The sequence below is a fragment of the Cervus elaphus genome, chromosome 22, assembly GCF_910594005.1.
Source record: "Cervus elaphus chromosome 22, mCerEla1.1, whole genome shotgun sequence".
Taxonomy (NCBI): Eukaryota; Metazoa; Chordata; class Mammalia; order Artiodactyla; family Cervidae; genus Cervus; species Cervus elaphus.
The window spans coordinates 19,855,807-19,874,892 of NC_057836.1; the positions used below are offsets into that span (position 1 = coordinate 19,855,807).

General features: G+C 36.0%; 1 protein-coding gene across 2 annotated transcripts; it reads right to left on the reverse strand.

Annotated features, from left to right (window-relative positions):
- Window positions 1-1,090: 1,090 nt before the first annotated feature.
- Window positions 1,091-14,634, reverse strand: CLEC2A (C-type lectin domain family 2 member A). Of its 2 annotated transcripts, XM_043882034.1 has the most exons (6): window positions 14,497-14,616; window positions 11,649-11,828; window positions 9,399-9,467; window positions 7,223-7,398; window positions 4,380-4,483; window positions 1,091-2,488 (listed from the first exon to the last, which is right to left on the reverse strand). In XM_043882034.1, exons 1-6 carry the CDS (start codon window positions 14,501-14,503, stop codon window positions 2,371-2,373), a joined length of 654 nt encoding a protein of 217 aa, XP_043737969.1. In that variant the 5' UTR covers window positions 14,504-14,616; the 3' UTR covers window positions 1,091-2,370. The 2 variants fall into 2 exon arrangements, with proteins under 2 accessions (XP_043737969.1, XP_043737970.1); XM_043882035.1 differs by lacking the exon at window positions 11,649-11,828 and having other exon boundaries at window positions 14,497-14,634.
- Between the last annotated feature and the right edge of the window lie 4,452 nt (window positions 14,635-19,086).

Here is a 19,086-nt window from a genome sequence, read left to right on the forward strand (position 1 = left end):
TATATATGTGTTAGTATGCTGTAATGTTCTTTATCTTTCTGGCTTACTTCACTCTGTATAATGGGCTCCAGCTTCATCCATCTCATTAGGACTGGTTCAAATGAATTCTTTAAACAGAAAAAGAGACACAGAAATACAGAACAGACTTTTGAACTCTGTGGGAGAATGTGAGGGTGGGATATTTCAAAAGAACAGCATGTATACTATCTATGGTGAAACAGATCACCAGCCCAGGTGGGATGCATGAGACAAGTGCTCCGGCCTGGTGCACTGGGAAGACCCAGAGGAATTGGGTGGAGAGGGAGGTGGGAGGGGGGATCGGGATTGGGAATACATGTAAATCCATGGCTGATTCATATCAATGTATGACAAAACCCACTGGAAAAAAAATAAATAAATAAAAAATTAAAAAATAAATAAAACAAACAAACAAAAAAAAACTGACTAATGAGTACATGCGACTCACTATATTATTTTCTCTACTTTTAAATATGTTTGACAATTTCCTAACACAAAACAAAATGTGTTTTGGTTGGGAAAGAATGTTGATTTCTGACTTCAGTCTTCCACATTCTTATTTATCCTTGTTGCTTCAGTGTCTAAAAAATATGAAATTTAATCTTCTAATCCTGCTTTTTCTCTATTCCTTGGGTTCTAACTCTTCCTGTGCATTTGGTGAAGTAATAGACTGTGCATATATGTGGTTATACAACATTTTTTTTCTTCATGGTGGGCTTTGTCCTTTATTACTTTCAGTTTTTATCAAAAAGAAATCAAACTTTCAACTGGTAATAAAGTACTCAGCCATTGTAATTATGAATGTCTTCTTAAAGTAATATACAATCTTGTATTTAATCTGATTCTACAATTCATTTCCCTTTAATCAAATTTGCTTTTAAACATTGTTTTATTGAGAATTGTCTCACTCCCTTAGTTTTCTAACTGAAATTTTATACGAAGTACCTTATTCTCTCATTTATCCAAAAGGCACTCATATTTCAAAATAAATTCAACAGTTTGTGTCCCCTAAGTAGGTGAGGAGATACGACATAATATCATCAAAAAGTTATCTGTAGTTCATGCTGAGCCATCAGGAATTGATTCACCCTGATAGGTGTGACTTAAAGAAAAACAAGGAGTGAATTACTTTAAATAATGAAGCAGTTGAAATTAATTTGTAATCATGAACCAACAGCAAAAATAAAACATTATGAATGAAGCAAAATTTGAACTTAATCTGAGCCAAAATGTGATACATAAGTAATACTAAATTTCGTATTTTCAAGTTTTCTTGATGACAAATGATGAATAGATATAATATGCCTGTGCTTGCTTACATGCTGATATTTGCCAAGTATTTGCATTCACATATAGTACCAAAAACAACATTTACAGGTGGGACTCACAAGAATCTCCTTTTCATTTATCAGAAAGTTTCATCTGCAACTAATTTAGGAGTGAGCCTCCATTAAAGATATGGGAGAAAGACTGGTCTGTGTGTTTCTGTATGTTTATCCTGTAACCTAGATACTTTTTTTTTCTCCAGCTTCTCCATCCTACGTGTCTATGTTTTCTCCTAAACTCTCATTCCTTCTTGTACTGAGAGGTTACAGTTACCTAGGCAAACTAATGTAACAAAGAAGGGCTTGATATAATTTTCCCCACACCCTACAGAGTTTGAATTTTATGACACATCCAGGGTTGCATCTTAAGCCCATCCTATTTCCTTGTTCTTACTTGGAAAAGGGAAATATTTTTCAATAATCTATTCTCTATTCACTTGTAATGTTATTTTTCTAGTTTATATTCTATAATCTAGGCCTTGTGATTTTAATATAGAACTTTGATAATGTATCTGTGTTTATTACTTATAGAGTTAGGGTCCTTCCTAAATATTTTTCCATAATTTGTAAGATATTATTTAAGTACATGTTTGTTCATAGGTGATTCTCTTGTAACATTTCTTTAAACCAAAGTTACTATGGTTAGTGGCTTGTAATATTTACACATATTAAGCACATATATTTCTCTAACTTTTAAGCAGACCTACTAAGCAGTAGGTCTTGGCTGACCTATTAATATAAATCCCCTTAAATTTGTTTATCGTAACTACTAATGCAATAAATGTCATCTAATTGTATACTGTAACTTTGTTTGGTCCTATTTAACAGAAGTTTCCTGACGTGCTCATGATGAGCAATAATGTGCCTTGAATTAATAAGATTCTATATATAATCATTCATTCATTTCAACAATTTTTAGTTCCTTTAATTCTTGCAAAATTCTACTGTATGCCAGAAACTAACATTTGTAAATCAACTATACTTCAACTTTAAAAAAACTTGCAAAATTCTTTATTGATTTCCTAATTTATTCTGTTTTAGATATTGGTTTGCTGCAAATCCACTTGATATCAACAAATCCTCTGGAACTGTGGACTCCATCAGAATTCAAAAAAGCAAAGGGTCCATTCCCACTGATTTCAAACCTGAAAAGAAACAATAAAAATCAGTTTGGGACCACTTTCAGTTTTAATCAAAAATAAAATTAAGAATAGAGCAATTAGAAACATTTTATACAAAACACTGAGCTTCATACTCACCTATCACAATACTCTACCCCCCAAATATCTGTTTTTTTAAAGCAATGTAGGTATTTAATATGACTATTATTATTAGCATAATCTGTCAACTTATTTAGGGCAACAGGTAGAAAGAGATATAAATAGACAAAGAGAAATAATAGATATAAATAAGAGCTTATATCTATCTCCATTTATCTAACTATATATATTTCTTTCGAGAGAGAGAAAGTGTTTCTAAATCGAGTGAAATATGGAATTTTTTTAAAGCAGTTGCCTAGCATATTACCTGGTATATTTTTAGCCAATGTTCAGTTTTGAAAGTAAGAAACAAGATTTATATTCATTTGGCACTTTTGAAATATACTCATATGGAAACCAAGGAGACTAATTATAATAATTTTTATCAATTTGCATCAATGATTCAATGGACATGAACTTGGGCAAACTCCAGGAGATGGTGAGGGACAGGGAAGCCTGGCGTGCCGCCGTCCATGGGGTCGAGAAGAGTCAGACATGACTTGGCAACTGGACGACAACAACAAAAGCAATATTATTTATTTATATAACTATTTCTTGAGGGAATGTTGTTTCCTGACTTTGTATCCATGTCTTCCTGCCTTAATATTATTAATTGCTAGATAGAAAATGGGAACCAATTTAGAAATACAGGAAGACAAGAGAGATTATACTCATTGCATAAAAAGAAAAAGATTGATCATCAACAGAGCAAGTTGATAAAAATTATTTGCAATCAGTTGGCTGTTCATATCAGGTGGCCAAACTACTGGAGCTTCAGCTCCAGCATCAGTCTTTCCAATGAGTACTCATGGTTGATTTCCTTTAAGACTGACTGGTTTGATATCCTTGTTGTCCAAGGGACTCTCAAGAGTTTTCTCCAGCACCACAGTTCGAAAGCATCAATTCTGTGCTCTGCCTTCTTTATGGTCCAGTTCTCATGTCCATACATGTCTACTGGAAAGATCATAGCCTTTACTATACAGATCTTTGTCAGCAAAGTGATGTCTTCTCTTTTTAACATACTGTCTAGATTTGTCATAGTTTTCCTGCCAAGGTACTTGTCTTCTAATTTCATGGCTGCAGTCACCATCCACCGTGATTTTAGAGCCCAAGAAGAGGAAATCCGTCACTGCTCCCACCTTTTCCCCTTCTATTTGCCATGAAGTGATGGGACCAGATGTCATGATCTTAGTTTTTTTTTAATACTGAGTTTTAAGCCAGCTTTTTCACTCTCCTCCTTCACCCTCAAGAAGGTTCTCTAGTTCTTCTTTGCTTTCTGCCATTAAAGTGGTATCATCCACCTATCTGAGGTCATTGATATTCCTCCCAGAAATCTTGGAAAGTTAGACTTTTAACTTGGAAATATGGTTATTTCCATATGGTCTCTAACACTTTAAAGAAAAAAAAGAGATCTTACAAAAATTTTAAAAGTACAAGTAATAAACGTGCTTTGACTTTGAATTTGCAGAATAGTTGAATTTCAGTTAGCAATAGGAGGGTTTATTAGCAAGAACCTGACAATAAAAATAAAATGAAATAAGGAACAAAAATAAAAATGGAAAATTTCACTGCATGCCATATAACGAAATAGAAGGAAGGTGGGTTGTTCTAGGGTATGTTTCAATCTGAGAAGATACATGTCACAGGGTAGAAACTGAGAAAGACAATTACACATAGAAAACAGGGAGAGACTTATTTACAATAATGCAACTCAAACTGATTTAAAGTTTTTATACAACACCAGAACAGAATCTTTCCTAGTAAATTTGAAACTCACCCAGCATTGAATGTAGTGCCACTTGTCCATTTCCAAGACTCTCCTAGTTTTCTGCTTAATCCAATCCAGTACATAGAAGGTCCTGCATGCTTCTTCAAAAATTTCTTCCACACAAATCAGAGAATTCTCCATTACTCAATATTTTAGAGCATATAGCTGACATACTTCTCACTGGAACATCCCATCTTTATGATTTACATCCTAATTTGTGTGCCCTAATGCTTCCATAGCAACAAACAACACAGATGTTGATGTTCAGGTTAGCTTTATCAGAATAATTTTCACTTTGCTCTTACTTCTTAAATATATCTAAGTAGTAGAGTGACTTCTAACAAGTCATCAAAGCTCTTTGAGCTACTGTGTCTTGAATTACCATTAAGGGTAACTTCTATCTCTCAAATGAGAAACTGATGAAAAAAATCATATTTGACTTCCTTTCCTACAAGTTCTACTGCATAAAACACCAGGATGTTTCTCACAGAGTAAAGGACAAAGACTCTAAACTGACAGGATGTTATGTCTGGTTGACAAATTCAGGAGCTGAGCATTTTTATAGGAACAGGCATATCATGTTTCTTAAGGGTGACAGAGAACTAACACTTACATCTTATTCTGTGCACAGGTCTTCTCTCCCAAACTATAGAGGGGTGAGGGTGTTTAAAGGAAAGTATATGTACTGTTAAAATAGGAAAACTCAGAAACTACTTTGAATAGATACCAGTGGATACTGTTGCTGAAGCTGAAGCTCCAATACTTTGGCCACTTGATGAAAAGAGCTAGCTCATTGGAAAAGACTCTGATGCTGGGAAAGTTTGAAGGCAAAAGAAAAGTGGGCAGCAGAGGATGAGGTTTTGAGATAGCGTCATCCACTCAACGGACATGAATTCGAGCGAACTCTGGGAGATAGCGGAGGACAGAGAAGCCTGGTGTGCTATAGTCCATGGAGTTGCAAAAGTCAGACACAACTTAGTGACTGAACAACAACAGATACCAGAATAATAATGTCATTGCTGTATGATTTCACTTATATGTGGAATCTAAAAAATAAATGATCAAACACAAGAAGACAGAAACAGAGTCTCAGATACAGAGAACAAATAGGTGGTTGCCAGTGGAGAGATGGGTGGGGAGAGGAAAGAAATAGTTGAAAGAGCTTTGAACTTCCAGTTGCAAAATAATGAGTCATAGGTATGAAATGTACAAAGTGGGGAATATAACTATAACTACTTGATATTATCTGGTGATATATATTGTATGGTGACATATCATAACTAGAATTATCCTGGTGGTCATTTTGAAAAATATTGAAATATCAAATCACTATTTTGTGTAACAGGAACTAACATATGTTACAGGTCAATTAAAGTTCAAAGACAAATAAAAAAACTCATAGAAAAAGAGATGGGATTTGTGGTTACTAGAGGTGGGGTGGGAGGAGGGGGGACTGGGTGAAGGTGGTCAAAAGGTAAAAACTTCCAGATACAAGTAAATGCTAGGAATGTCACGTACAACATGATACATGTAATTAACTTATTATATTTCATGTATAGAATTTGTTAAGAGAGAGATGCTCAGAGTTCTCATCACAAGAAAAAAAAATTACTTTCTATTTCTTCAATTTTGTATCTACAGGAGATGATGGATGTTCACTAAATTTATTGTGATAATCATTTCATGATGGATGTATGTAAGTCAAATCATTATGCTCTATGCCTTAAACTTATACAATTATATCTCAATAAAACTAGAAGAGACAATGTAATTTCCATTGCACATTGTCTCCTATAATCAGAAATCTAATTTCTGGGAGAATATGATTTCTTCTAATAAAATATATTGAGTGCTATTATTCCACAGTCTCTCCTACTGATTCCTTGCTGCTGCTACTGCTGCTAAGTCATGTCAGTCGTGTCTGACTCTGTGCGACCCCATAGACGGCAGCCCAACAGGCTCCTCTGTCCCTGGGATTCTCCAGGCAAGAACACTGGAGTGGGTTGCCATTGCCTTCTCCAATGCATGAAAGTGAAAAGTGAAAGTGAAGTCGCTCAGTCATGTCCGACTCCTAGCAACCCCATGGACTGCAGCCTACCAGGCTCCTCTGTCCATGGGATTCTCCAGGCAAGAGTACTGGAGTGGGGTGCCATTGCCTACTCCAGATTCCTTGCTACTGAACCACAAACCTATAGCTTTTCTTCATAAATAAACAAACGTCTCCACCAAACATTTGCCTTTCAACATAGAGATCAAACATATAGATACCAAGGTGGGAAGAGGAGAGGAGGGATGAATTGGAAAATCAGGATTGACATATACACATTTTTGGTAATATGTATATAATAGATAGATAGCTTATGTGAACCTCAGAATCAGTGCTCTGTGGTGACCTAAAAGGGAAGAAATTTTTTAAAAAGAGGGGATATATGTATACATATAGCTGATTCAATTTGCTGTACTGCAGAAACTAACACAACATTATAAAGCAATTATACTCCAATAAAAGCTCATTAAAAATAAATAATTTATATTTCCATCTCATGTGAATTGCTTTCTTTCACTTTGATGTTCCAAACCCTTACCCCTTTCTTCTTCTCTCATATAAGCCCCAATTGCCTAACTTGTCCTTGGGAGTCATTTTCTTATAAAGCCCTCATGTGTATATAATTAATTTGGTTTTCTCCTGTTAATCTGTCTCATGTCAGTTTAATTCTTAGATCAGCCAGAAGAACATAGAAGGGTAGAGGAATTTTTTGACATAATCATGGAGTATTAGCTTTTATCATTTTTATCCTCTCTTTGTACAAAATTAAGCTTTGAAATAATTGAAAACTTTTTCCTTTTCTTACCATCTCCTCTGGTGTATCAATCTGAGCAAGTTCTGATCCCTGTGAACTGCAAAATCTTTTACTGGCTGTCCAATTTCTGGTATCATTAGAAAAATAGAAGCACTTCCTTCTTACTCCAATCCACTCCTCTGAACATTCCATAGCTTTGGTACTTTTTGAAAAACTGAAATATAATACTGAAAAAAAAATGAATAAAAGCAGTTACAAAGTGTTTATACTCATTCTGGTGTATCAATTTTGTTTTTTACTGCCATGGTTTGAAACCTGAAAGCTAACTTCACTCATGGAGTGATAGATGAATTCAATTCCTCTGTTGTCCATAAGGAAGACCATTCAGTGGTTGAGAAGTCTAGACTTTATTCTATTTTCCTGGCTTCTATTTTGAGAAGCAGAACTGCAAACCTCTCATGGTCTATACTGACATCCTACCAAAAATTATGCAGCAGATGTAGCAACCAAGGAAGAGACATAAATATAAACAGTGTCAAGGACCAATGTAAGAAAAATGGAAAGGTTAACAGCAGGGGAGGACATATGAGCTAAGGAAGTGAAATTCACCATGAAGGACAATGAATCATGGAAATCTGAATGAATCAAATATTGGTTCTACATCACCAATATTTAGTGCCTGGAAAATAATAAGGAAGAAGCTGGAATAATGATGATTTTATTTCTCTATCCTATGTTTTGAGAATTTACTGTTTCCAGATTTTAGTGAGGTGCTGAGTAATTAGGTTAGATAAAGTCCTGGCCCTCCAAATGCTTAAAGCTAATTAATGGGTACAGTGTCAAGTAAATGTTTAAATGTAGAGCCAACTCCAAACTCCTGACTTTTTCTCTTCTGTAATACTCACAATTGGATCCAGACTACCACAAACAGGTAATAAAATACGTCATTTCAATTTTACCTTTTTAGTGAATAAATGAACGTAAATATGTCTTAGAGAAACTCTTCCCTCTAAATATTTAATTTTCAGATGTTTAAATAGAATTAGTATTGCACTCTCAGAACTTTATAATGACAGAAGAGGTTATAAGCAGGAATAATATCAGTACTTTTGTGAATGACAAAAAGAAAGAAAATGAGACTCATGAATATTATGTGTTAATTTAATTTCAGAGCTAAATTCAGCCAAACTTGCAGATGGAAAATCAAGTTCTGGAGGCCACAAGTCAGAAATTAAAATCTACCTTTGGATATTTTTCACAAAATAGACCCATAATATCCAGAAAAAAATTTAAACATCTTCATCTTTGCAAATTTACTCCAACAGAGAAAATCTTGAAGTAAATCCCTAGATCCATATTTTCCTTTTTCTTTTAACATAATAGAAATAAGCAAGCATTTCATAGAGCAACTATTAGTAACATAACTCATTCTTGATCCAAAAGAAATTAAAGAAAGACTGCAATTATGGAGACAATATTGTATGGTAGTTAAAATATCAGAAGCTAGAGAACTGGAATTTAGCCAACAGAAAAGAATCTCAATTCTGGTTGGCCCTGGAACTTATAATTTGTAAAAAGCGACTAATTCACTCTGGTTGCTATTTCTTTGGGTGTGAATGAATTTCATAACTATTTCACAGTCTTGTGTGAATTCAATATAAAAAATATAATAATAAATATAGTATATTTAACATTAGCTCTTTTGTTCACAGAAATACCCTCAATTAAACAGTTATTGCTGTTGCTGTCTGAGGGTTATCTGAGAATTTATGATTATTTTATTCAAAGATCAAAAAATCTTACGAAGTCAAGATGACTAAGTTCTGAGAGTATTTTTAAGAGAGGCAAGGAAGGTGGTACATGTGTGCTCAGTCACCTCAGTCACGTCTGACTCTTTGTGACCCCAAAGAACTATAATAGTCAGCTTTCTCTGTTCATGGGATTTTCCCAGCAAGAATACTGGAGTGGGCTGCCATATCCTCCTCCAAGGGATCTTCCCAACCCAGGGATCAAACCTGCATCTCCTGCACTGTAGGCAGATTGTTTATAGCTGGACTACCGGAAAGCCCCAGGGAAGGTGGCAAAAGCTGCCAAGCTAGTAGGAACCTGAGGTCAAGTCTCTACAGTCCTTTTATTACTGCAGAGTTGAGAGATTTGGGACTAAGCTTGAGGTATAAATGCATAGCCTGCTGCATAAAGAACCAAAGGAAATTCACAGGTCACCTACCTGTTACAAGGACCACTATAAGAAAGACCACTATAAGAAAAATCTTCCAGTATTTTTTCAACTTGCAAACTGTAAAATTAAAAAAAAAAAATTATAAAATTTCCAGAGAAAATTCTGACTGGGAACTGATTATTCATTTATTCCTCTGCCATAATGATCAGTCAAGAAACTTTCACTAAACACATCTACATCCTAAAGTAATAAAAGATATACCGGCCTTACAAAGTACTAATACAAAGAAGATAAGTGCCAGTGATTGTTATAACTGCTCAGATTGGCAGTGGGGGGTGAGGAGATTACTTAGATTTGATGGAAGGAAGAAAGAAAAACAAGGTTATCCCTAAGGTGGAAATAGTGTGAGTGGGAGATCAGAATCAAGAAAGCATCAGAATCAACAAAAGGGCCATAATCAGACAAATGGCTACGAAAGAAATATGAATCAACCAAAACAAAGATAGGGAAGAAAAGAAAGTCATAAGTATGTATGACAGAAGAATTAAAATGTAAGATAATTTTTTTTAATTTGGTAAGCAATAAAGGGCAGAAGTTTAATGTCTTTGAGCAAAAGCATGTTAAGCTAAAAGCAGTCATTTGTACTGAGCAGAATGAATTAGAAAGGAGAGGGAATTTAGCACTCGTGGAAATGTTAGGACATTAGGAACAAACAGTAATAATTCTATTAATGACTAAGATCCCCATGCCTGACACATTATTCAGTTCAGTCGTTCAGTCGTGTCTGACTCTTTGTGACCCCACGGGCTGCAGCACGCCAGGCTTCCCTGTCCATCCACCACCAACCCCCAGAGCTTGCTCAAACTCATGTCCATTGAGTCAGTGACTCCATCCAACCATTTGATCCTCTGTCATATCATTAGCAGATGTAAAAACAATCTGGGAAGATTGTGTACACACATGCACACACACATTTAATATCAGAAAAAAAATTTTGAAGAAAAAAATTAAAAAGATGTCACACATTCTGTCTCTTTTCAGAGTTGTACCACAGACCTAGTGATTGAAAATGAAGCTTTTAGGTTTTGTAGGGGAAGCAAAACTTTAACTATACCCATCTTGGGTTTTCAGCTGGCTTTTTTTTTTTTTTTTAACAAAAAGACAGATTAATAAGAGAAAAACAGTTTATTAATGACTGTGATGCACACCACTTGGGAAAAACTTACATGAACAGTAATTTAAAGCAATAGCTTAGAACCCCAGCTAACAGAGCATCTTCCACAAAGGACAATACATTTCTAGAAAAATGAGAGGACAGAAAAAGCAGTTTTTGATTTTCAAGAGCGGCCAACTGTGAGAAGGCAAATATGTGGGGAGAAATTAATAGAATAAATGAGAGAATTTGTATCCTGTCTTTGGGCAGAAACAAGGGCAGGTACAATGAATTTTCCTTGCTGTTTACTGGTTTCTACATGCCTCCAACTCAAAGTCATTTTTATATCAAAAGGCAAATTTTGAGATGAAATATTTTGTTTCCTTCAGTTTCATGATCACAATAAAAGGGAAAAGGATTTTAATGGAAGAGATGTACCTGCAATGATTTCAGACAGTATGATTACATAAAAAGAAACACCAACAGAATCAACATTTATTTCCTTTAATTTTCTTGTATCACTGACAAAAGCTAGAGCTCTGCTAGGTTGAAAGGTACCAAGGAGTGAGCACCTTTTCTTGTTCTTAATCCTAAATCTATAACATTTCATTATTGAACGTCATAAAAATGCTGCATAAATTGAACATATAAAAGAGAGATGGTTTAAGATGGCGGAGTAGGAACACCTTGAGGTCACCACCACTCACAGGCAGATCAAAATCACAGCTACCTGCTGAACAACCATAAATGAAAAAGACTGAAACCTACCAGAAAATATCTTCTATAACTAAGGATATAAAGAAAGAACCATAGAGAGATGGGTAAGAGGGATGAACTCACAGTTTAGTCAAGTTCCGTTTGCCCCGTGCGGGTAATTCACAAACTGGAGAGTAATTATATTGCAGAGGTTCTCCCACAGAAGTGAGAGTCCCTCAGGCTCCTCAGGGCCCTCAGCCCAGGGATCCTGCACCTGAAAGATGGGCACACAGAATATTTGGCTCTGAAGCTCAGCGGGGTTTAATTTTAGGAGTCTCACAGGACTGGGGAAATAGAGCCGTCACTCTTAAAGGGCACACACAGAATCTCGCACACTTCGGGACCCAGAGCAAAAGCAGAAATTTGATAGGAGCCTGAGCCAGACCCACCTTCTGTCTTGGAGCATCTTCTGTACAGTCTGAGAGGGCCTGAATCTCTCCTTGGAGACATGGACACTGGTGGAAGCCACTGACTTCCACACTGGGAGCTTCTTTTAGCAGGTAAACGCTGGTGTAGGATGAAGTCATCCTGGAATCTTCCCTCTAGTTCTTTGGCACCAAGACCTGGCCCTGCTCCACAGAAAGTAGATGCCAGTAATGGCAGGCTTCAGGTCATGCCCCTTGCTGGGTGGGGCCACCTAGCCCCACCCATAAGAAGACAGGCGGTAGGCTGCATAAAGTTCTTCTGAGCCCACAGTAGCCTGTGGCCATGGTTGGCTTTGCCCACAGGAGGGCCCCAGGACCCAGTTTCACCTACCAGTGATCTTGCTCTCCAAGGAGCCTACTCTGGGTTCTGAGTTAGCCTTACCCACTAGGGGGCAAACTCCAGAGGTGAGAAAACCAGTCAGACAGCCTGTAAAACCAGCCTGTCCATAGCAGGCCAGACCATGCCCTGGGATCAGCTGAACCTCAGCCCTGACCACTAGCAGGCCAACACAAGCTTTAGGACACCCCAGGCCAGACCATGTACCCAACCGTGACAGGAACCAGCACCGGCTCCCCAGCAGCCTGACACCAGATCTGGGATCCCTGGGCCCTGCAACCAGACTCCAGGGCTGCTCCACCTGCAGGTAGTTCTGCACTAACCCCAGGACTTGACTTTATCCAATAGAGGGCAGGCAACAACCTCAGGGTCTTCTGGATCTTGACACAAAAAAAGACACAAAGACTTCCCTGGTGGCCCAGTGGTTAAGAATGGCCTTGCAATGCAGGGGACATGGATTTGATTCCTGGTCAGGGAGCTAAGACCTCACATGCCACAGAGCAACTAAGTTCACACTCCACAACTAGACAATTTGTGTACTACAAAGATTGTACAAAAGATAACAAGATTCTGCATGTTGCAACTAAGACCTGATGCAGACAAATAAATTAATTAATTTGAAAAAAGAAGATGCAGATTCACAGAAAGGGAATACACTATTGGTTACCAGTGGTGAAAGGGAATTTCTAATGATGTGAAGGTAGATATAAGCTTCTGATTGTCAATTTTTTGCATTTATTACTGTAATCTATTTGTACCTTTCTATCTGTCATGTATACACCCATCTATCCATCCATCTGTCCATTCACATGCACACCCCAAAACACAGGTGTGTGTATATGTGTGTAGTTACCCTTTACCAAGAATTCAATATTTTATCCGACAATAAATTAAATGTTCTTCATAGATTCTGTCCTATTTATTCCTTATAACAATAGCTATAACACAGGATTAATTATCTTCATTTTATAAATGCAGAAACAAATGCTCAGAGAGATAATATTTAAGGTCCTCTAAGGTATAAAAAGCACTTATGTACACTCAATATTTTTTGTCCTTTTGCTCTTGAGCTGTTTTCCTGTCCCACTTCTTTTGTATTCTCGTTTGAATTTATTTTCTTCTAGTTCATAGCTTAGAGAACATTCCATGAGGGACTGCTGGAAACTCTTTTGGAGATCTAAGTTTACTCTATGCATATGTGTAAGCACTTTAAACACTTTTAAATTAATCATGAGTGACATTATATCCATTCACTAAAGAAAGACACTTCTAGTTAAAATTTGTCTAAATTGAGATAGATAGACTTGAAAGGCAGAAGTATTGTCATCACTGAAGATCTTCTAGTACAAACTGCTAGGAATGTTGTGGTTGGGAATATCACATTAGACAAGTTTTGTTAAGTGACTGCTGAAGTCTCTCTAACTTTTAAGATGATCAGATTTATTTATTAAGAGAGTTATAGAGTAGCCAGCACTGGAATTTATATCAGTGGTTTCAACTGTTATCTGCAATTCATATCAAACTTTTACTTTTTCCTTTCACTGTCTTTATCTTGGAAGTTTTATAGGTTGCCTATTCCAGTCCTTTGGCACACAATTTACTCATTTTTGTCTAACATAAACCATGAATTGTCGTGCATGGTGGGGTTTTGTTTTGTTCTGTTTTTTGTGCCTTGTTGTTGTCAATTGTTTGTTCATATTTCAGGCACTAAAATATAGCTTTGTTAGGTTCAGTCAATCCTTATACTTCTTTAAAAGCTCTTTTTGATCTCATTATGCATCCTTAAGCCACCTTCAGGCTTTCTCTACTTCTAGTTCTTTTATTTTAATTGAAATATAATTGGAGTACAATGTTATGTTAATTTCTGCTGTACAATATTATGAATCATCCAAATATATACATATATTCCCCTCCCTCTTGAGACTCCCTCCTACACTCCTCTCTACTTCTATTTTCCATAATATTAAGGTGGTGTTGGGAAAACAAAAGAAGATGCTAGATGCCTAATGATTCTTAAAGTCAACCAGAGTTAAGATTAGTCATTTAAAAGCATCTTCATTTACTTTAGTGAGACATTAGCTATTTCTACCCATTCTCAGGCTGTGCCACTTGAATCAGGGGAAAAATATCTTGATTACAGGATGGGGCAAAACTGTAGTAAACAACCTCTTTCATTTCTGTAAAAGCACATGTCAAAAATCTTTTGTATTGGAATATAATACACATGCCACAAAATTCAACTCTGAGTATCTTTATATACACACAAGCTTATGTATGCCCTCTCTTGTAGATATAAAACTCTACATGTTCTCCCAAACCTTCTGTTATTTTGCAACAGTACTTTCACCCCTACCATACCACCTCACTTCCTTTAGCAGTTTTCCTCCTTAAGTAAGGAAGTTAGCATTTTGAGGCTCTCTTGTATTTTATTTTTATTTCTCTTCCTTTTAGTCTCATCCACTCTATGCAACTTACCTGTCATGTGTATCCAGCTGTCATGCCTGCCGATGTGTAGCTCCAGAATAATACTTGCAAAGGTGGTAGTTAATCCAGATCAATAGGAGAAAACCGAGATCTTTGTATACATCACTTATAAAAAACACTGAGCTTGACTAACAAGATAGAATTGAAACAACTGATGATCAAAATAGGCTCTTGCAATCCAAATAAACTGTCACTACTGATTTAAATCAGATATGAATGTAGACAAACTTGTTAGTTCAGAAATCAGAAAATTGACTCATCCACAAGCAAGGAACATCATGAAATTAGTGAAAAAATTTTGTTCTCTTAACAAGAAAAACATCTTGAGTGGAACACATAGAAAGTAGTATTTGTCTTGTATAGCACTTCATGCTATTTTTGGAATGGTCTCTCATTTCTCATTTTTATAGAAAACCTATACGCCAGTCATTAATAATAATTATACACACACCTTAAGTCTGTATAGATTCAAACACATTTATTATTTGTGTGACTTTGAGAAAGTTACCTAAATGCTCTTGCTCAATTGTCTGTTTTGTAAAATTGAGAGAAAAATTGTACTAATCTTGTAGAAATGATACAACGATCAGATGAGACACTATAGGGACAATGCTCATAATGTTCATGTCAAACATATTTCTCTCTATCTATCTATACACACATATTCTGGTATATTTTGTGTTACTTTGGAATCTGCTTATGAATCACAGCATTTATGTGAGCTAAAATAAAACTATTCTTTGCAAATAATTTTATGTATGAAGCTATATTATGTTTAAAGAATGTTACATCTTTATGTCCTTCATTATATCACTGATTCATTTTCATTGTTAGTCAGCATTACTCTCCAGGTTTTAATATATTGAAATACATGCAATCATGACAACCAAAAATCTGTGCATACCTTTTGTTTGCTGTGTAGAGCCAGTACTCTGTTCATTTCTGTGGAATTGACAAGCTTATATACAAGGACCAGTGACCATCCCCTAAGTTTTGCTCAATCATGCTAGAGGCTTGGGTACCTTTGGTGTGGTTGGTCCATGTCTGGTGAATTTTTGGAAGGAGCCACTTATGGAATTGGATTGACCTGATTCTAATTTTGGGTTTACAATTGCTTTTTTTTTTTTTTTTTTTGACCCCTGGAAAGTTAGATGAACTCCCTTCATGGGTATTCTTTCACTGCTTCTGTAGAAACACATGCCTTTCCTAAACACATGGCTTCACCATTCTGTTTGAAAGGTTATTAAGTAAAATGACATTAAAAAGTACACTGGCTGCAGAGTGGGCATATGAGCCTGGGGTGACCTTTAGGGACTCTTCTCCCCTTATGTGTTCCCTCACAGTCTAACTTACATGTCTCTTAAATACCCAACCTTTTAGGCAACAGGGACAGGTTTCCTGGAAGACAATTTTTCCATGAACGGGGGCGGAGGGTGGGGATTGGTTTCAAGATGATTCAAGTACATCCCATGTATTGCGTACTTTTATTTCTATTGTTACTACATCAGCTCCACTTCACATCACCGGGCATTAGATCCTGGAGGTTGGGGACTTGTATTAAATCACCCCACATTTTGCCTTGCAATCACCATTGTTGTTTTTCTTAAAAGTGACAGAGACAACAAAATACTCACATGTATCCATATTACTAGGGCCTGGTAAGTTGTCAGAATGCTGTCATTACCTGGTCACACTTTAAAAATACAGGTTATTTGACCCACTTCAGCTTCTGGGGTGACATCAAACTAGTGACTCTACTTTTCCACCTGGGGAGTATGTTCATGGGATATCCAGAAACAAAGATGGTGAGACTGTTTTCTACATTACAGATTCTCAGTGAGCATTGATTTCACACCTATATCCAAACTTCTTTAGAGCTATGTTATTTTTCTTCAATAATTCACACACATAGCTTTATTTAACCTCTATCTGCTACAGAATTTAAATATACTTAGCCTATTTTGGAGTCTTCTGGTTGACCTTGAGGGCTTCTGCTCTGTATTTTATTATTGGTTAGTGAATAATCCCATGCCATACTATCTGGGTTGGCTTATGTTGGAATGGCAACTTCCAACCTTTCACAATAAAAAATGCACCAACAGAAAGCCTGTTATTTACTTATAGGGTATCTAAAAGACTGGTCATTTGTTTTGCCTTAAAAAAAGAATTTTCAAAATATTTGTTAATGTAATAACTGGTGTTTAAAATAAATTTTCTTAATAAGAAATAAAAGGATGAAGTTATATTACTGTTTGTGGTTTTTCTGGTGGTTCCAAAAACAACTATCAAAAATATGTTTATATTATTTTTTATAGACACTATCTTTTAAGTTTCTTATTGATAACTGAGGATTATCAACAAAAATCCTGAGAAAAATAGCAGCCCTACTTCTTCTTACCTGATTCATATCTACACCCACACACACACACACACACACACACACACATATACTTTTGTATCTGTGTGTATTCAGTGGTCACCTGTAAAATTTAAACAGCACATTTAAGGTCTATTTTTTGTTCTCTGTGAGAAGTATATATTGAGTTTCTTGAGTATATCTTGAGTGTAATCAAAGAAAATAATAGAAATCACACACTCATCACTCCTATGATCTTTTTACATATTTTTCAATGATGTGGTTCTGAAGCTATTTTTGTCCAGATAGGAGGATAGAGCATAGAAAATTCTGTTAGCTTGAATTATAAATGTGTATGTTTATTTATTTATTATTTTTTTAAAAACAATAGTAATTTATTGTGTGGTATATAACACATGTAGAAATAAAATGTACGATAGATGTATCAGAGAACAAGAATAAATGGATACAATCACACTGGCACAAAGACTGGCACGTGTGTGGACATGTACCTTGCCTCCTTAAGCATGTCAGTCCATTTAAAAATAGGATATGTGAACCTCAGTTTGTTCTCTGGCCTGAGGCTCAGTAAATGTCAGAGGAAGATATATATACTCAGATGTCATATATATACATATATATATGGGGTTCACACATGGGGTTCCCTGATGGCTCAGACAATAAAGAATCTGCCTGCAGTGCAGGAGACCTGGGTTCAATCCTTGGGTTAAGAAGGTCCCCTGAAGAAAGGAATGGCTACCCGCGCCAGTATTCTTGCCTGGAAAATCCCATGGACAAAGGAGCCTGGCGGGCTATAGTCCACGGGGTGCAAAGAGTCAGACACAATGAGAGATTAACACACACACATAATTTATACACATATGTTCACATAGTGGTGTTTATATTTTTATACAAATATTAACATATATTATTCTGCACCTTCTTTTTAAACAATAAATCTTAAAAGATTTTCATATAACTCCTTTTTAAGAATTATGTAAATACAAGGTATTCTGTATGGGTAAAACAAATCTAGCTTGCTCCTTTAGATCTTATGGTTGTTTCTCAGTCTTCTAAGTACAAATCCGTTTACATTTATCTTTACACACAGCTTTCTTTTCTTGGGACAGTTCTTACTGATTTCAAAGGTGATAGTGACCAACAACCAGAAACATTTAGTCAGTGATCTACAATTTACAAAGCTCTTTTATCTGTATTATTATACTTACATTACAAAATTATATTTATGCAACAGGTATTAGAAATGCTGATAACAAAATTAAAATTCAGAAAAATCAAGCGACTGGCCTAAGATCATTCAATAAACTAAATATAGATATGTTGAGCCTGGAACCCATGTCTTCTGGTACTTTTTTCCATTTTCTCTCTGTTTGCCTTCTTGTATAATTCACCTTTTTTCTGCACTATTTTAACAAGAAAGAAACAAAGATATTTCTAAGAAAACCTGACAGAAAGAAGATTTCTGAGGAAAACATGACAGAAAAAAAAGATGATACCTGGGGGAAACCTGACAGAAAAGATATCTCTGAGGAAACCATGAGAGAAAAAAGGAGATTTCTAAAGGAAACCTGAAAGAAGAAGGCTATATCAGAGGAAAACCAGACAGAAAAAAAGGTAGTTTTTGAAGGGAATTCTGACAAAAGAAGATGATTTCTAAAAGAATTCTGAAAGAAAGGCCATATGAGAAGAAAACCTAAGAGAAAGAGGGCAATTATGAAAAAATTCTGTCAGAAATAAAGAGACTTACTAAGGGAAACATGGGCTTCCCTGATGGCTCATATGATAAAGAAAATGCCCGCAATGTGGGTGACCGTTTCAATCCCTGGATCCAGAAGATCCCCTGGAGAAAGGAACGGCCACCCACTCCAGTATTCTTGCCTGAAGAATTCCATGGACAGAGGAGCCTGGCAGGCAACAGTCAATGAGGTCTCAGAGTTGGACACGACTGAGTGACTAACATTTTCATTTCAAGGGAAACATAAAACAAATAAGAAAATTTCTAAAAGAAATTTGAAAAAATGAGGGAGATTACTGAGGGATGCCAGAAGAAAGAAGGAGACATCTGAGGAAGGCCCGACAAAAAGAAGACAATTTTTAAAGGGAAACTTGACAGAAAGAAAGAGATTACTGAGGGAATACTGACAAAGGAAATTTCAGAGAATATTCTGAAGGGAGGAGGCTCTGATGTAAAATTTGACAGAAAG